Here is a 19776-nt window from a genome sequence, read left to right on the forward strand (position 1 = left end):
GTGTTCTCAAGGAAGTAGACCAGCTGTGTAGGAACTTTCTTTGGGGGCGTAAAGACAGTAGTAGCAATCGATGCAAAATGCATTTTACATCTTGGGATCAAGTCTGCTTGCCCAAATGCATGGGGGGTCTTGGATTTAAGCATGGGGTTACTTGGAACAAAGTTCTTCTTGCTAAATTTGTGTGTGCTGTGTCTTCTAAGCAAGATATCTTGTGGGTGAAATGGATTGACTCCATTTAACTTAAGGGGCAGGATTTTTGGAGCCATAAAGTTCAGCAAGATGCAAGTTGGTATTGGAAGAAGATAACTAATATGAGAGATATTTTTTCTTCTCAAAGCTTGGATGAAGCAGTCAAAAATAACAAGATTAATGTGAGAGTTCTCTATAATAGGTTGCTGAATACTAGTAAAGTTTATTTTGCTAATGTGGTTTGGTGTTCCCTAGCAGTGCCTAAACATAGATTTATCTTTTGGCAAGCTACTCTTGGTCACCTACTCACCCGAGACAAGTTACAGCTGTGCCATTTGCAATTAACTTCTGCACTGTGTCCGGTCTGTGAAGAAGTTCAGGAGTCTCATTCACATCTGTTTTTTGCTTGTTCTTTCTCTCATCAACTGAGATCCAGAATGGAGAGCTGGCTGGGAAGGGATTCTTGGCCGAGAAGGTATGAAGATTGGCATTCATGGATGATGGGCAAGCCTAAGGGTCTGTTGCAAAGAGTTGCTGCTGCATCATTGGCAGCTGCTGTCTATTTGATTTGGAGAAACAGGAATAAATGTTTGTTTGATTTGAGCTCTTGGTCTATTGATTATGTTATGCAGCAGATTAGATATTCTGTGAAGGTTAGGCTTACTAGGCTTCCTAAGCTAAAGATCAATCATAGGGATTTAGCTGTTTTTGATTTCCTGATGCAATTGTAATCTTTTGTTGGCTGGCCAGTTTGGCTTGGTTTGATGTATTGGTGTGCTGTTGGCTGGCCGGTTTGGCTTGGATTGTTGTATTGGTGTGCTGGTTGTTTTTCTAATATACTTAGTTTTCATCAAAAAATAAAAAAATTCAAACTTTATTCTAAACCTTTCAGAAAAAAGCTCTAAGGGAAAAAACCCTAAAGATACCCATTTGTTCAATCATACAACGATCATCCCAACCTTCTCGATCATGTCTTCACGCTCATCTCCCGAACCTTTGGATCATGAAGGATACAAGAATGCGTATGAAACCATATGCAAATCGTTCGATATTCCCGACAATGTCACGGTGAGGATGCTTTCGGATGCTGAACTTCGGGAATGGCGATTCAAGGATGTAGTCAAGCCCATCAAAATTGTCATGAGTCTGAGACACATTGAATGGCTTCGTTTCCCTCTTCTTGCTCTGCTAGTACAAGTAATTTCGAACTCCGGAGCTCACATTTCTCAATTTCTTCCAAATGCTATTCAATCCATAGTCGGTTTTCAGATGATAGGGAGTCTCAGGAATGTCGACATTGAGTCAGATGACATTTATGCATGCTTTACCAAGTCGACAAACAAGGCGATAGAGGGAAAACCCTAGAAAACCTTCTATCTTTCTCCCAAAAAGGATCGGACAATTTTTACCGATTTTGACAGCTCCCATCGAAATTGGGATAAATACTTTTTGCTGTTGGAGGAGCATGGTATCCTGAATTCCTGCCTCAAGAAATTTTTCCTTTGGCCAGTGTGTTCATAAAAGGCGAGTTATATTTTCATTTTGTTCCTTATTGATTTTAGTGTGAGTTAATGACTCATGGTGTTGGAGGAGCATGGTATCCTGAATTCCTGCCTCAAGAAATTATGACTCAGCTTTGCTTTATGGAACGAGTTGATCCTGGTGTCATGCGGGTCAGATCACAAAAGGGTGACATGACCCTCGGCAAAATTACAGCAACATGTGCGAAGCAGCTAGGAGCTTTTTTGAAGAAGTATCCTCATGCTTCTTCAACTCTATCACTGTCAAAGACCGAGTGTGAAAGAGCGTGTTATGAGACCTTCGCCGAATGTGCTAAACGCCAAGGGGTCCCAGAAAGTAAAAAGAAAGAGGGCTCTGGTCCAGCTTCTGCTGTAGAATCATCCCTTGATAAGTCTGCTCTGTCACGCAGATCTTCCCGTATTCAAGGGTGATCCTCCACGCCTTTTGGTGCTCTCCAAATTCAGCCTCTTCAACAGGTACCTCTGCCTACGGAAACCTTAGGGAAGAGAAAGGAGAGCGAGGAATCCTTTGGTGAAGATTCAGACGATGGGAAGTGTATTTCGTCCAAGCTTTGGATCCCAAAGGGTTCTGTCTCTGCTGCTCAGGGATCTCCCCTTGCAATCCCCAAGCTTACTCCAGGGAAGTTACCAACAGGCCAGGCTCTAACGTTGTGCAAGAGGCCTCGAGGGTCTGCACCCACTGGATCTTTACCTGGAGCGTCTTCTACCTCGCATGTAATTGGGCCTTCCTTGAAGGCAGGTTCAGAAGGAGCGGCTCATGCTGCGGTTGTATCTCCTACACCAGCTAAATCATTAGAGGCGGCGGCTGGAGATGGTGTGTGTTATCCAAAAAACAGGCACGAGTGATGTGGCAGCGTTTTTAAACACGTGGCTGACACCTGGCAGAGTTCTGTTTGGCCATTGACCAGTAAGATCCTCCTGGCGTAGCGTTTGAGGTTTCCTTACGACCAGCGTGGTTGTATACTCCACGTATTTCAAGATGATCTTGGAATAATCATAATCAATTCCAAGATTATCTTCGATGATTCCTGATTATCCGATTAATTAGGAGAGAATATCTGTAACAAATTTATGTAATCCTCCTTGAGCCTATAAATAGAGAAAGATAGTTATACACTTACGAGAGAATTAGAGCTATTGTATTACGATATATTGTTTATCCCTCTCAGGTTTGTGAAACTCAGAGAACCCTAGTTCTTTGATCACTCCTTTGAGATCTCATATCAATAATAGCTTAAGCGGACGTAGGTCATTACCAGTTCTTGGGGCCGGACCACTATAATTTATTGTGTTCTTTACTGTTTTTGTCATTATATCCATTCCAACACATCTATCCACATCAAGCGTTTTTACTCCGTGTCAGTTGACCAAAATAAGGGTCAACATTCTGGTGCTTTCATTGAGAGCTTGATACGAAATTGTTGAAGCAGTAATGGCGAAAACAACAAAAAAGACTGGGCAGGCGGCTGGCGCTGCACCATCTCAACCGCCTCCTCCCCCAAAAATGGCTGAAAATGAGCCACATTTGGAATTTGACGAGGAGGAACTGGACTCCGAGACGCTGAGAAATACCCTGGGGGTATTGCAAGATGAACTAGCCAATCTGAGGGCTAGCCAAGAAAGTGCTGCGGAGATTATGGCGCGATAGCAACAAGAGATAGAGCGACAGTGCCAAGAGCTAAGTGAAAGACAGGTGGAGATGGACCGTTGTCAGAGGGAGGCCATGGCAGCCCTCGAAGCAGCCCTGTAGTTGGCTAGGAATCAGGCTGTACCTGCCTCACAGCCTGATCAACCAGCAAATGGGCCACCCCAGAGGGGTCCCAATCCTAGCCCCCCGATCCAGTCGTCGATCCCCCAAAGGCCCGAGCAGCCGCCAATGCCTCAAGATGATGTCCCACCAAGGGATCCTGAAACACAGCCTCCATCCCAGGCTGGTCGAGGAAATCCCTGGTAGCCAAGGCAGAATAGGGTCGGGCAACAGCCCCGCAGTCCTAGACGCCATATGGGTGAAGAGTCGAACCCACCGAGCAGGGGGCAGCGTCCTTCTGGCAACAGAAGGAACTCAGAGATAAGCTCTGTGGTCCGGGGCCCCCCACGGCATGATAATGCACGGGGAGCTACCGACCAATGCTGGCCACCCTCTAACGCTCGAGAAGTTCTAGCCCGAGGAGGCAACCGAGGGGACAGTCGGTCCCACCATAGCCAATCAAGGTTCAGGGATGGGCATGGTTACAATGAGGCCGACTCAGGCAGAGGAAATGCCGGTCGAAGAAATGAAGAAAGAGGTTGGGGCAGAAGCCCACCACCTAGGGAAGACCAACCAGAGAGACCTAACGCTGGGGGGCAGCCCAAACAAAATAACGTCTTTAACCGCCTCGGAGCAAGCGAGCAACGGCGAAGAGACAAAGACTTAAGAGATGTACTCAACGACCACCGGGAATGACACGATGAGTACATTCCCCCAGCAGCAGAGGCCCTGGTGATTCTTGACGCCGTTGTTAGGGTCATTTTAGGTTTGTTTTAGAGATTGTTTTATGTTATGTTTTTAGTTATTTAATATTGTTTAGCGCAGATTTATGCTTGTTTTCTTCTTGTTTCAGGCTTTAATGGTCAAGTACATAATATGGAGTGAAATGAGAAGAAACATGTTAAATATGATAAATAAGATGGATTTCTTGTTGATTTTGGAGTTTCAAGACATTATGTGTGGAAAATACTACATTGAAGATGCTCAACACACGTCGTTTATGCTCTATAACACAAGTCTAAGACTTCAAGACGCTTTTTGACCATGATTTATTCACTTTCTGGAAATACTTCCAGAAATAGAAGTTGTAGATATTTCTCTTAGCTTTCCATAGCATTTTGAATCAGTCAATTCGGAGTTATATATAATGAGTTATGATCAAAATACGAAGAGCATTCCTGCGACCGCAGGAAGTGTGTCTTGCGGCCGCATCTCCAGAGAAGTTTTTGCATTTCTAGAGCATTCCTGCGACCGCAGGAATGACATCCTGCAACCGCAGGATGTGTCTAGAAATGAGAAAAAATGCAGATTTTTTAATTAAGGACTTTTTAGTCATTTCAAGCTAAACAAAACACGAATTAGGTTAAAAATGACGAGCAATTAGACAGAGAGAGGCGTCTTTGGAGTGCTGAACAGTGGGTGACGACGGCGGAGAGCGGAGGACACCATTGGAGGATCCATTCTTGAGTTTTCTTCATCTGTCTTTATTAGTTTCATGTTTGTAATTGAATTCTATGACTGCTAGAATGAATATTATGGGCTAATTTCTTCTTTAGGGCTATTATGTGAATCTTTTGGAAACCCTTTTTATGGTTTAATGCAAAAATTGATGCTCTTCTTCATCTCTTTCAATTCCTTACAATCTGTGTTATTTGTGCGATTATTGATTGATCACCTCTAATTGCTATTTCATGAATCAAATTGAAATCTGAAAAGTGAAATTTGATATGCTTTGATTGTTTGGATGCAAATTCAATTTAGAACGAAAGTATCTAAATTGTTTGCCTATTTTTTCTGAGTTGCATGTTTAATGCCTTCTTCATGATTCAACTTACCATAGAAATATAGGAAGTTGTCATTTAGATTGAATTTTGTAAATCTTAACCAGATGATGAATTGTTTTTGCAACTTGTTCTTGAATAAGGAGAATGGGATATAATTCTTGCATTAGGAAATAAAAGGGTGGAAAATAGAGGATCATAATTGTCCTAATTTTATTTTCTCTGTTATTTTGTTTAATTCTTCATTGTGCTTCGTTAGTATTCTTCTTTATTTGAAATCTCTTAAAAATTGTTTAATCAAATAGAATCAAAAAGATTGATTGATTGGTAATTGATAAATCAGTCCTTGAGGACGATACTTGGTTTTTACCATTTTATTACGAATTGCGACTGTGTGCACTTGCATAGCAAAAATATCGCAACAGCCATGCAAGCCCAAATAGATGCCCTGAACCAGGCAGTGCAACAGCTGGTCGGGGGAAGGACGTCTCATATCGAGTACGACAGGAGAAGGGGCACTCCTTTCATTCAGAGGATAGCTGTGGCAGAAACTCCCAGCAAGTTTAAGATGCCCACGCTTCTGAACTTTGACGGGTATGGTGATCCGGTATCTCATGTCAACAAGTTTGAGATACAGATGGACATTTAGAAAGTGTTCGAAGACTCTCGGTGCAAGATCTTTCCTGCAACACTTTCTGATGCTGCACATGAGTGGTTTTTCAAATTCCCTCCTGCAAGTATTGTTTCTTGGGAGATGTTCGTAAATGAATTTTACGGACAATTCTATGCGGGTCGTGTGCACCCAACTGAGGCGAATCAGCTGGTGGAGATACGCCAGCAAGAAGGAGAGCCATTGAAGGATTACGTTCAGTGCTTTATGCGGGTAGCAACTGGAGCTAAAACAGTGGGAGATGAGGGCAAGATGATGGCCCTAACTGCAGGAGTTAGGCATTGTACGCCTTTGTGGAGTAGCCTCAGAAAGCATAGTGTTAAGACTACTCAAGAATTCTTGGATCGAGCTGATCGGTACATCAAGCTCGAGGATGCCATTGCTAGCGAGGGAAAGCCCCCGGGCAAGGATAAGGGGACTGCCGAACCCGCCAAAGCTGCCAATGGGTCAAAACCCAACATCAACAGCAAAGGCAATGGGAACGACAATGGCAATGGCAAGAATGGGGGGAAGAGGCCCCATAGTGAACCTTCCACCTCCAAGAATAAGCGCGCTAAGGGCAACTGTTAGGAACCACGGTTCACTAACTACACTGCCCTTATCGAGTCTCGAGGAGAGGTGTATCAGGCCACGAGTTCTAGTGTGCCTTACGAAAGACATGCTCCCTTTCGAAAGGATATTTCGAAGAGAGATACTACCAAGTTCTGTCATTATCATAATGACTACGGACACGATACAAATGAGTGCAACCAGCTAAAGGATGAAATCGAGTTCCTTATCAGACAAGGACACTTGAGGAGATATGTACGGGCCTCGGGAACGTCCCAACGAGAGGCTCCAGGTGGCAATGAGCAGGCGTCTGCGCGCCAACGCTCGCCACCTTTGCAGCCTGATCCCGTAGCTGGCACTTTACTCACCATCTGTGGAGGCCTGCACCTTGCGGGAAATAGCGGAAAAGAAAGGGAACGATATGATCGGACCCTACGCCATGACCAGGACATCGAGATGATGACTGTGGAGAACCGGGCATCAAAGAAGGCTCGGTTAGAGGACGGTGAAATAACCTTCTCTGATAGCGACGTCCAGCATGTCCGGTTCCCACATTCCGATCCGCTGGTCGTGGATGTTCAAATTGCCAACATGATGGTGAAGAGAGTGCTAGTCGATACAGGAAGTTCAGAAAACATCTTGTACAAGTCTTTGCTGGAACGCATGAAGTTGTCCATCAAGGACTTGGAGCCCTGCAACCAAACAATTTACGACTTCTCTGGTGAGGGACTCGCCCCAGCGGGGTCAATCAGACTTCCGGTAACAGCAGGTACAGCGCCTGCTACCAGGACATTACTCGCTACTTTCATAGTAGTCGATTGTCCTTCGGCGTACAATGTTGTAATCGGAAGGCCCATACTGGTTGACCTTCGGGCCGTCACCTTAGTATGGCACCTGGCCATGAAATTCTCGATAGACGCAGGGGTAGGATACGTGTTGGGAAATCAGAGGGAAGCAAAGGAGTGCTACAATGCCTCGGTCACAAAGGCAAAGAAGGGAACGTCGAAGAGCACTCCCCCAGAGAGGTTGCAGATGGCCATTGATACACAAGCCCAATCCGGTGATGGAGTCACCAAATAGGGTGTTGCCCAAAGTGAGGATAGAGATTTAGATCCTTGCTTTGGGGATTTTGAGGAAGATGTTGGACTCGTCGAGGACCTTGAAGAGGTCCAACTTGACAAAAAAATTCCGACCAGAGTTGTAAAGGTCGGTAAAAATTTAGAAGCAACAACGAAGCACGCATTGGTGGAATTTTTGAGAAAGAACCAGGAAGCTTTTGCCTGGTCACATAAGGACATGGCTGGGATAGATCCTGCGGTCATTAGCCATGTCCTGAACGTTGACAAAAGTTTTCCACCCGTGCAACAGAAAAGAAGGCTGCTCGATAAGGATAGATCGAAAGCCTTAAAAGAGGAAGTTGAAAGACTGAAGGAGAATGGGTTCATCAGGGTGGCGTTTTATCCATCTTGGGTCTCTAATCCAGTACTGGTTCCCAAGCCTAACGGCAAATGGCGAACCTGTGTGGATTTCACAGACCTTAATAAAGCCTGCCCAAAAGATTGCTTCCCACTCCCAAGGATTGACCAGCTGGTTGATGCAACTGCAAGACATGAGATCCTCTCTTTCATGGATGCATACTCAGGATACAATCAGATCAGTATGCATCCCCCTGACGGGATCACACTAGCTTTCGGACCGATACAGGGTTATACTGTTATAAAGTAATGGCCTTCGGACTGAAAAATGCTGGTACGACTTACCAGCGATTGGTTAACCACATGTTTAAGGAATTGATGAGAGTAAACATGGAGGTGTACGTGGACGACATGCTGGTAAAGTCAAAGAAGGTAGAAGGACATGTGAAGGATTTACAGGAGTGTTTTAATGTTTTGAACAAATATTAGATGAAGCTAAATCCTCTCAAATGTTCCTTCGGAGTAGGATCAGGGAAATTTTTGGGGTTCATTGTCAATTCAAGAGGAATTGAGGCCAACCCCGAAAAGATCAAAGTCCTGATCGATATGAAATCGCCGGTGAAAATCAAGGATGTGCAAAGTTTAACTGGAAGGATTGCCGCACTCAATAGATTTATTTCAAAGTCGACGGATAAATGCGTCCCTTTCTTTAATCTACTTAGAGGCAACAAGAAGTTCGAGTGGACTGGGGACTGCGAACAGGCTTTCCAAGCCTTAAAAGCCCACATGGCACAACCTCCTGTTTTATCAAAGCCTATGGATGGAGAAACTTTGTTCATTTACCTGGCGATCACCGAATATGCTGCTAGTGCGCTGCTAGTACGAGAAGAAGAAGGCGTGCAAAAGGCAGTTTATTATGTTAGCAAGAGGTTAATCGGGGCCAAATTGAGGTATCCTCCCATCGAAAGATTAGCCTATTGCTTAATTTTGGCCTCAAGAAAGTTACGTCCTTACTTCCAAGCCCATCCCATCACAGTCTTAACTGACCAGCCCCTTCAGCAAGTTCTACAAAAACCGAAGGCAGCTGGACGTTTGTTAAAATGGGCAGTCGAACTCGGGCAATTTGATATCACATATTCACCACGAGCTGCAGTAAAAGGAGGCCTAAAAATGGTGGCCTACCTGAACAAAACCAAAGATCTGTTGGCGCAATTCAAGAAATATACCCTCCAGCAAATACCTCGAGATCAAAATTCAAATGCAGATGCCTTAGCCAAACTCGCGAGTGTGAAAGATGCTGACACTTTAAATATAGTGCCAGTGGAGCGGCTGCGCGAGCCGAGCATACGAGTAGATGAAACTAGTATGGAGATTCGGATAAAAGATACATGGATGGCACCGTACTTGGAGTATCTCACGAATGGTGTACTACCAGCAGATAGAAACAAAGCCAGGACTCTTCAGAGACAGGCTGCTAGGTACATATTGGTCGATGGTATTCTATACCGAAGAGGATATTCCATGCCACTGCTCAGATGTATTACACCAGAAAAGGCCAAAGAAATGATGAGGGAAGTACATGAAGGCTTCTGTGGGGATCACGCTGGGGGGCAGAGCTTATCGAAAAAGATTATGAGGCAGGGTTAATTCTGGCCAACTATGAACGAAGACTCAATGGAGTTTGTGCAAAAATGTGATAAATGTCAGAGGTTTTCCAAGATCCCACGCACAGCTCCCAACGAGTTAAAGCAGATGCAAAGTCCATGGCCTTCGCAGTATGGGGTATCGATCTAATTGGATCCTTGGCAACGGGAAAAGGTGGGGTAAAATACGCAGTTGTAGCAGCCGACTACTTCACCAAATGGGCCGAAGCTGAGCCACTCGCTACCATAACGACAAAGAAAGTTCTTGACTTTGTCATCAAGAACATTGTTTGCCGATATGGATTGCCTTGGAAGATTGTCTCAGACAACGGCACCCAGTTTGACAGCGATCTATTCGCAGACTTCTGCGAAAGGCACAGAATCGTCAAGAGCTTTTCTTCAGTCGCGCATCCACAAGCAAATGGGCAAGTCGAAGCAGTGAACAAAACACTAAAAGATACCCTAAAGAAATGGCTCGAGGAGGCTAAAGGAGCATGGCTAGAACAGCTGCCTGATGTACTTTGGTCGTATAGAACTTCTGATCGAACAACAACAGGTCATACCCTGTTTTCCTTAGCATACGGGTATGAGGCTATGTTGCCAGTCGAGTTAGATCCACCCTCACATCAAATAATCACATACGACCAAGACCAGAATAGCCAACTATTGATGGAGTCCCTAGACTCGCTTGAGGAGAAACGAGAAAAATCCCAACTTCGAGTAGCTGTGTACCAGCAAAAAGTTGCCCGGTATTTTAACTCGAAAGTAAAAGAAAGAAAGTTCAACGTCAGAGACCTAGTACTTCGACGAGTTTTCTTAAACACCCGCGACCCAGCTGCTGGAGTACTCGGACCAAACTGGGAAGGACCTTACCAAATTGAAGAAGTCCTTTTTCCAGGCACATACAAACTTGCATGCTTAAATGGAGATCTCATTTCGTGCTATTGGAACGGAGAACACCTGCGCAAGTATTACCGATAAACAGTCCTTCTTAAAGGACTGGCTTGTATTAATTTTTACTTTTTACAAGTTTTGAAAAAGGGTTAGTCATGTTATATGGCTAATCGCTTATAAGTGTAAGATATTTTTAAAAGATCACTCGTAAAGACATGTTTAGTCCATTTTAAAACGAGAATTATAAGGGACTGTGCACAGCCAGTCATTCTTGCCAAACCTTTGTAAATTTTTTTTACAAGTATTTGTTCATTACGTGTGTTGTTTTGCTGTATTATAAGTGTTGCATTCTATACCGAGCAGTAATGTTCGCATAGGTCGTGGTCAAGGCAAGTGACCCAGGACCTAAAGCTCCTCAGTCACTTGGGGGGCATATAAGGTACATCGATCGCAAAGCATACCAAGAGGTATGTAAATACATGAACAAAATAAGTGAAAGCATACTACGATACTTAGAGTATTTTTCAAAATTTATATTTTGTTAAATCAAGCCAAAGTACTATGCTAAGTTCGGTCATGCGAACAGATGTTATAATAAGCAGAAATATTATAATATCAAAGGGAATTATTTTACACCATAAGCAGTACTGTTTTGATGTAACTGTTCAAAAGTAAAAGTAAAATATGTTGCCCATACAGCAAAATTAAAAAGAAAAATCAGTCTTTACATCATGACCCGTAGGTCGTGTAATTAAAGAATAACAAAAGAAAAAACTTTATGGAGCTTGAGGAGCAGGAGGATCCTGTGGAGCATTCTGCTCGACCACATCTCCTGCAGCTTCTCCTCCCTCCACTCCGACGGCCGACGAAATGTTTGGGGAAGCAGGGACCCTAGCTCTCTCTTCGGCAGCCAACCGAGCAGTGCCGTAAGCTAGCTCGGCCTTCCTAGCGTCCTCTGGAAGGTAACTGAAATCGACACTTTGGTTGTGTTTCCAAAAATCATAGAAACACCGAAGTGTCGCGTTCTTATACCTCTCCAGGTCCTTGGAATTGGTAAGCTTAAGCTGCTCCACCTGGCTCTGAAGGACAGCAATGGTCGTGTCCTTAGCAAGATGCTCCTCCCTAAGTTTTTTGACTTCACGCCATTGGATTCGGCTGGACTCCTGGTAGTCATCCCTCTGCTTCCTGGCAGTTTCCAGAGAAGCTTGCTTCTCTGCCAGCTCTGCCACCAAGGCATCCTTCTGCTGGGTGACCACCTCCAGCTCCCTAGCATGCCTAGCCTTGAAGCTCCTCAATGACCTTCACCCGAGACTGCTCGATGCTGGCACCAGCGTGAGTACGAGCAGCGATCATTGTCAGCATGGCCTGCAATCAAAGAATAAGAGTTAGGCTATCTTAGAAGAAGGAAAAATAAAAACCAAGATCGCAAAAAGAGAAAGAGTGCTTACACTGGCCACTTCATTAAGAGCCCTGTTAAGGATCTGATCGGCCCCCATGTTTTCAGCCTCAGCCATTGCCTCCCTGCAATGGTCATGCTTCAGGATATGAGCGAGGCGATCCTTAGCTGATCGCAGGGAGCGGCTCGAGAGTTTGGCCCCTGGAAGTTCGGCTTGCTAGGCCTGTTCTTTTGGAGCCGCGGGTGAAGGATTTGTGGCAGCGGGTGGGGTCTCCTTCTTAGTAGGAGCGGAGGGTTGAGCAGAAGGTTGACCAGAGGGCCCATCATTTGAAGGATCAGCTACTCGACTCTTCTTGGCCGAGGGTGCTTGGCTAGACTCACCATCTTGTCTCCTGGCCGATTTCCTTCTTCGGACCAGGGGAACCTCCTCCTCCTCCTGAGTGTTGTACATGTCAAAAACGTTTGCAGAGGCCATGTCTACAGAAAGAGATAAACATGCATATAGTAAGACAAAAATAGATGACAAATTATGGCACATCAGAAAAGAAGTAAGGAAAATCACAAAGTCCAATACCCGAGCTACTACTACTTGTCGCTACACTACTGACTCTACTAGTCATACACTCACTCTCTGACACGAAGAAGTTTGGCCCTAGATTTGGAGTATACGTAAAATTGCCGTCCCTGTCAAATAAGTGACAGGGAATTGGCAAGCTATTTAAAATCGAAATAACATTACCGTTTTCGTCTGAAGACTCATCCAATTCTACGACAGTCTCTGCTGCCTTTTGTTTCCCCTTCCCTTGGGGGGCAGAAGGCCTTTCTGCTAAGGGGGTGCCAGTCGGTTCCCTGATCGTAACCCCATTTGGTCTCCTCCGAGGAGGGGACGCTGGGGGATGCTACTCGGGATGCCCCTCAGCAGTGGCGTCTGCCACCGTGGGTTCCCTCATTTCCCGATGAGGGGTCAGGAGGCCAGACGGCCTCAAGTTTTCATCAGTGACCAGAGACTTAATGCTTTTTTCAGCGTCAGTCATCCTGGCCAGTGCGTTGGACCTCAACACCATGTCTGGTGTTGGATTTGAGCATAGCCATGGTCCTGAAAGGCACAAGATACTTTAGAGAAGTACAAAGAAATTTGTTAAGTAAAAGTAGTGACCAGTGAAAAAGGACATTTACCTCCTCGAGCGAAGGCCAAGTTGTTTGTAGTCATGTCGGGCGTGAGGAAATACTCCTGGCTGTATTTTCCCACGTTGGAGATGTGGGTGGTGTCACTCAGGAATGTTCGGTTTGTTTCCTGGTGACAAAGATGAAAAAAGCCCGTCCCAGACTGTTGAGGGTTGGACTTAAGGTCAAAAAGGAAGTTGACCTCGTGAGTAGTAGGCTCTGGCCATTTTTTAAGTTTGTAAAGGATATAGAGTGCAACAAGCATTCTATATCCATTTGGAGTAATTTGAAAGGGGGCAACACCGAAGTAGTTTGCCACCCCCTGATAGAACGGATGTAGAGGAAGGGTAGCCCCCGCCTCTATGTGGTACCTTGACCAGGCGCTGTAGATGCCCCCAGGCAAGTTGGTCCTCTGGTCGGCACCGGGGATCTTGAGATTGACCCCAGTGAGAGGATACTTCCTAAGATAATTAGCAAGCATCCTGGGGGTCACTTGGCTGAGGGGAGAAAGATACCACTCGACATCAGGAAGGTTTTAATGTCGAGGGCGAGCCCTGACCTGAATGCGAGGGTCCGGGGCAATGTTTTCTTGACCGCTGGTCAAGGGAACCCTAGCCTGTGAATCAGGCTAGGCAGGAGGATTTGGATTGTTTTCACGGTTTGGTTTCTTTTTGCCAAGAGATTTAGAACGTGCCATTTTAGGTGGTGATGGTTGAGGTCTGGAAGTAGAGAGTCTTGAGAATGGAATCTCGTGAACACGCTGAGCCGACTGTTCTTCACCTTCAAGCAGTTGCGCAAGAAGATCGTCTTCGATTGGCCGCTCACCTCCCCACAAATCTGGCATTAAAATCTGCGAACAAAAAAATGGGGAGGTGAGGATGGAGAGTCTAGAAAGTTGGTTAGAATAACGCTGGTCGTGTATAAAAGTCAAACTTTTATACAACAACATTCTAACAAAATGCTAATTTTTTTCACACGAACAATTTGAAAAATAGATCAAAAAGTGAAAGTAAAAAGTTTTTTGAAAAAGCTTTTTCAACTCCTTTAAGGGCGGGAAAAACTCAGTTTTTCAACTAGCATAAAAATCGAATTTTTACTTCGGTTTTACGTCCTAAATTTATGATTTCGATTATCAAACTGATTCGTAACTCCTAAATGGAAAAGAAACATCATCCTATCTAGCATCACCCGATAAATCCCCTACTTTCATGCATCTCAACCCAAGAACACAGACAATGCCAGAACTTAATAGTTAACTCACAGCGGCATGCATAGCGAAAATAAAGAGTAGAAAGGTTCTGAAACTTACCAAAGCAAAGAGCGTGGAGGTTTGAAGGAATATCGAGCGTAGATGAACGGATGGCTGGTTCTTGAAACGCTGAAAGATGATCTTCAGAGAGAATGAAGGTTCTGATTTAGGGTTTCTTGAAAGAGAAAAAATTTGCGTAAAAAGAAAAAGAAGGCTCTGAGAAGGCTATATATATTTTGTCTGTGGAATGAAAGAAGAAGTAACATCAGTTTCCTCTTTTCGAAGCATGGGGAAGGGTGATGGCCGTCAATAGGTTACTTGGGAACTGAAAAGCTGTGATTAGACAGGGGTAGGTCACTTTTTCCAAGAATGCACGAACTACTCTGACAGATCTGGTGATGTAATCGAAGAGTCATTTTGCTTAAAGTTTATTTATTATTGGTCGTAATAAATAAACTTGGGGGGAAAATGTTATCCAAAAACAGGCATGGGTGACGTGGCATGCGTTTTTAAACATGTGGCTAACACCTGGCAGAGTTTTGTTCGACCATCGACCAGTAAGATCCTCCTGGCGTAGCGTTTGACGTTTCCTTATGACCAGCGTGGTCGTATACTCCGCGTATTTCAAGATGATCTTGGAATAATCATAATCAATTCTGAGATTATCTTCGATGATTCCTGATTATCCAATTAATTAGGAGAGAATACCTGTAACAAATTTATGTAATCCTCCTTGAGCCTATAAATAGAGAAAGATAGTTCAAGGAGGGGACTTTTTGGCTTTTGGTTATTTGAAGTTATACACTTACGAGAGAATTAGAGCTAATGTATTACGATATATTTTTTATCCCTCCCAGGTTTGTGAAACTCAGAGAACCCTAGTTCTTTGATCACTCCTTTGAGATCTCATATCAATAATAGCTTAAGTGGACGTAGGTTGTTATCCCCAAAAAGTTGGAGTCCGATGACGTGGCAATAGAAATGACAAATGGCAAGGAATGGTTGGGTGATCTGGCTTAGGAGTGGCCCAGTAGACCAGTGAAGAATTTGGACTGGCCAGTCCAGTGTCATGACCGACCAGGCATGGCCTTGTCCGACCAGTCACATGTTTGTCTGCCCAGGCATGACCTTGTCCGACCAGTCATGACCATGTCCGACCAGTCATGACCATGTCTGACCAGTCATGACCATGTCCGACCAGTCATGACCATGTCCGACCAGTCATGACCATGTCCGACTAGTCAAGTGCATTTCTGCCCAGCCAAGTGCATGTCTGCCCAATTAGGTGCATGTCTACCCAGTCAGGTGCATGTCTGCCCGGTCAGGTGCATGTCTGCCTAGTCAGGTGCGTGTCCGCCCAGTGAAGGTTTGGCCGACCAGCTTGAATGTGATATGGATCGACTAGACAGAGCAGGGCTACGCAAGAGATCCCAAAAACGGCTTCAACAAGAATCGGTCTTGGCTTGCGCGGGAATCTCTCAGTTTATCCCATGAATATAGTGTATTGTTATATTTTGAATATTATTGTAAATTAAATATAGTGAGAATAACAAAATATCCCGATTATGAGGGACATCATCTGTACAATCCTGAGCCTATAAATACAAGGCTCATGGCATCATAAAAGGATTCAGATTCTGATTTTTGAGAGAGAGAGTAATTGTATCTTGAGAGAATTCTTGTATTCTTGTAATCTACACTGAAGAAACTCAGTTGACTCAGGTTCATCTGATCTTGAGTGTAGATCTATAATCATAACTCTAAGTGGATTAGGCTATTACCAACACATTGGGGCTGAACCACTATAAAAATCGTCTGTGTCGTTTATTTCTCTTGAAGGTTTTTGTCATTTTGACGTCTACACATCGTTGGCCAAAAATGCGGTCAACATTTTGGTGCTTTCATTGAGACCCTGAGGAGAAAGACAGACGATCCCTGTAGCATTATGGTGCCTAAGAACACCAATGTGGCCTCCAAGAAGATAGGTTCCTCTAAAGAGCCTGCCAGATCAGAAGGTCCAGGCCCCCAAGACCATGAGACTGAGCCTAGAGTCATGCTCGAGGATGTGACTCCAGAGGTTAAACAACTCCAGGAGGCCATGGGGGCTTTCCAGGAGGAAATGGTGCAATTCAATGCTTGGCAGGAGTTTTTTGCTGAAGAGATGGCCAGGCAAAGAGCTGCGTTAGAGCAGCAAAGGCGCGATATGGAGGCCAGAAGCGAAGAGCTCAGACAAGAACATGAGGAGGTCAACCGGAGACATCGTGAAGCAGCACTTGCTCTAGAAGCGACTACAAAATTGGCCTAAGCCAATGCTAAAGCCGCAGCACAAGCAGCCACCCAGGGAGCAAGAAATATTAAATGCTGGTCGGAGGACCACTGACAGAGCCGATTCTCGAGGACCGGGCAGAAGCAGGAGTAACCCCCCTGGTCGGGAAGATGATGGGGACCGATCCAGAATTGCCTCGACGCAAAGGGAGCACTCTAGAACCCCCTCCAGGAGCCACCGATCAGAGACTTCTAGATCAGGGAGTCACCGGTCGGGCAGTAAAAAGACTCCACCCAGGCAAGATCAGACCAAGACTCCTCGAGAAAAGAGGACTTCACAATTCAAAGATGGGCATGGTCGTGATGAGGCTGATAGTCATCACACCGACCATTTAAAGGAAAAGGAGGGCAATGACCAACAAGGAGGAAAAGATTGCCCAGGGCGTACCGAAAGGGCTCCACTGCACCCCGGCCAGCAGCGTAGTGGGAGAGTGCAAGTCCCGCGTAGTAAACCCTCTGAAAAATCGAAAAGTACGGTGTTCGATCGAGCAATAGAGCATGCTTACCGGAAGGATCTGAGGGACGTTATCACCAACAAGAGGAGGACCGTGCCGGTCGAAGGGCAAAATCTGAACCACCCTGCTAGTCAAGTAGAAATACTTGACGATAGTGCACCAGATGGTAATGCCCGACCAGGCGGTTAAGACCTCGGAACTTCATCAGTTGCACCAGCCATCCAAGCCCAGCTTGACATGCTAACAGCTGCAGTGCAAGGGTTGTCAAAATGACCTTCCGGGATAGATGCGATTGACCATCGGAGTGGCAGCCCATTTTGTGCCCGGATTAGAGTAGCCCAGCCGCGGGCAAAATATAAAGCACCAGTTCTGCCAATATATACAGAAAAGGCAAATCCCATCAGACATGTTGGGAAATTTGAGGACCAGATGGAATTGCTCGGAGTAAGTGACGATTATCGGTGTAGAGTTTTCCCGACTACATTGTCGGATACTGCCCAGGAATGGTATTGGAAGTTTAAGCCAAACTCCATTACCTCTTGGGAAGCATTCAGGAAGGAGTTTTGTAGACAATTCAACACTGCCCGGACTCCACCAGTTTATGCCAACCACTTGGTAGATATTAAACAAGGAAACGATGAGTCTCTAAAGAATTATATACAGAGATTCATGAGAGAAGCCAATAGAGCAACTGCTGTAGGAGACGAGGGGAAGATGGTTGCAATATCTGCTAGGATAACTTATCGGAGCCCTTTGTGGGATAGCATACATAGAAATCCAATTTCAACACTTCAACAATTTCTTGACCGAGCAGACAAGTATATGAAATTGGATGATGCAATCGAGAAAAAGGAGAATGGCATAAACAATCTAGGCAGATCAACTGACTCTCCTAAGGATGGTGGAAAGAAACGTGGAAATAACGGGTCTGACCACCATGAGGAAAAGAAAGCAAAGTTGAGTTCAAATGAAAAGCCAACCAAGTATGAGCCTCAGTTCACTAATTACACCACTCTCTCGGCCAGCAGAGCAGAAATATATCTTGTTAGTCATGAAGAGGTTCCCTACAAGAAACCTCCACCTATCAGGAAAGAGATGAGGAAGAGAGATATGAATAAGTTTTTTCGTTTCCATGGAGGTTATGGTCACGACATGAATGAATGCAATCACCTCAAGGACGAGATAGAATTTCTTCTCCGGTCGGGCAAGTTGAGGAAGTACCGGGCAGAGACACCCCAAGGAGAAGGAGGCAGCAACAATCCTGGTTTCAAACGACAAAGATCTCCACCCTTGCTGCCCGGACTTGTGGACTTTACCTTAGACACTATATGTGGAGGTCCACACTTGGCTGAGGAAAGCAACGAAGCAAGGAAGAAGCATGCTGAGCGGGAGTGCTAGAATCAGGAGCCACTGGAGCGGCGAGCGTCTATGAATATGTTATTTCTAAATATCGCTTTCAGAGTGGTAGTTTAATTTCAAGTTGTTTAACTTGTTATTTAAATTTGGTTTATGAGATGGTTATTTGTTGACCAGCCATCTATTTTTGAACAATTTTTGTTGTTTAAGACTCGTTATTAGACACGTTTTGTCCTTTTTAATTTATGAGTAATAAAAGAGACTACGCGCAGCGTGGTCGATTCTTGCTAAAAATGTGCATGTGTGTTAATTATCCGAACAGTGTTCAATTGGTTGGTAAAATCGGACAATGTTCAACTGGTCGGTAAAATCGGATAGTGTTCAACTGGTCGATACATTCAAACAGTGTTCAACTACTCGAATATTTTCCATATATTCTAGTGTATGAAAGCTTTATGGTGATGGCCTGGGATGGAGAGGGGCATAATGGAATGCGTGATAAAGTTCTTAAACTATTAGCAAGTCAAGACAAGGTATCAGGAATCTGTAAGGTCATAGCCGCCTTTAAGTATTTTGCAATGGAAATAAGAAAGCATCGCGATGGGTTTCGTGGTGGGGTTACCCAAGAAAGTGGGTCAGCATGATTGATTTGGGCTATTGTGGACCAGTATTCAGATCTCTTTGTGAAGGAAATAGTGCGCCTTCATGAAAATTCAAGGTCTATCTTATCAGATGAAGACTCTATTGTTACTTCCAGGTTATGGAAGGGTGAGGGAAGGCGATGAATATACAGATGGGATTCAGCACAGTTGACTGTTCTCAGGCTGATCATAATCAGAGGAAGAATTGTCCAGAGTTGAAAAAAGTACCTTGTGAGATAAGGTATGGTAGAACATGTTCGTCACCCGTACATTGGAGTAAGATGGGTGAGAGGTTATATCTGGATCATGAGATGGTTCAGGGGACCATTGAGATTATTAGAGGTTGGAGCTTGGATGCTTACTTCTCAGAGTAAATGGAAAAGTGTTACTGCATTGAAAGGTAGGAACATGAAATTCCGGGTAGGAAGTTGTGTCTTCCTAAAAGAATTACCATGGAAATGGGTAATGAGTAAAGGCAAGTTGAGCCTAGATTAGTATGGCAGTTTGAGTCCTGAATAGGGCTGGTCAGGCTATCTTTTGTTGGGCCATAATTTTGGCTTTGACGGCTATACATTGTGTTATGTATTTCCATGCAGTGGACATGGGTTGAAAGAACTCATGAGTTGAGTTATGAGAATCTGGGAACTAAGGTTAAGTTATTCTTTAAGGAATAGCCAGTTCGGATTGTAGCAGAATAATAAGGTTCTGAGAAATAAAGTATACCTTGATTTTAGGGTATGTTGAAGAAGTAGTGAGGTCGA

At 44.6% G+C, this 19776-nt stretch overlaps 1 protein-coding gene across 1 annotated transcript; it reads left to right on the plus strand.

Moving 5' to 3' along the window:
* Window positions 1-311: 311 nt before the first annotated feature.
* Window positions 312-920, plus strand: LOC133832321 (uncharacterized). The gene has a single exon (XM_062262682.1). It carries the CDS (start codon window positions 312-314, stop codon window positions 918-920), a length of 609 nt encoding a protein of 202 aa, XP_062118666.1.
* Window positions 921-19776: the final 18856 nt, after the last annotated feature.

Source organism: Humulus lupulus, chromosome 4, assembly GCF_963169125.1.
Source record: "Humulus lupulus chromosome 4, drHumLupu1.1, whole genome shotgun sequence".
Classification (NCBI taxonomy): domain Eukaryota; kingdom Viridiplantae; phylum Streptophyta; class Magnoliopsida; order Rosales; family Cannabaceae; genus Humulus; species Humulus lupulus.

Excerpts from the sequence above, each read along its gene's own strand:
- LOC133832321 (XM_062262682.1), top strand. The coding sequence starts at position 312 with ATGAGAGATATTTTTTCTTCTCAAAGCTTGGATGAAGCAGTCAAAAAT.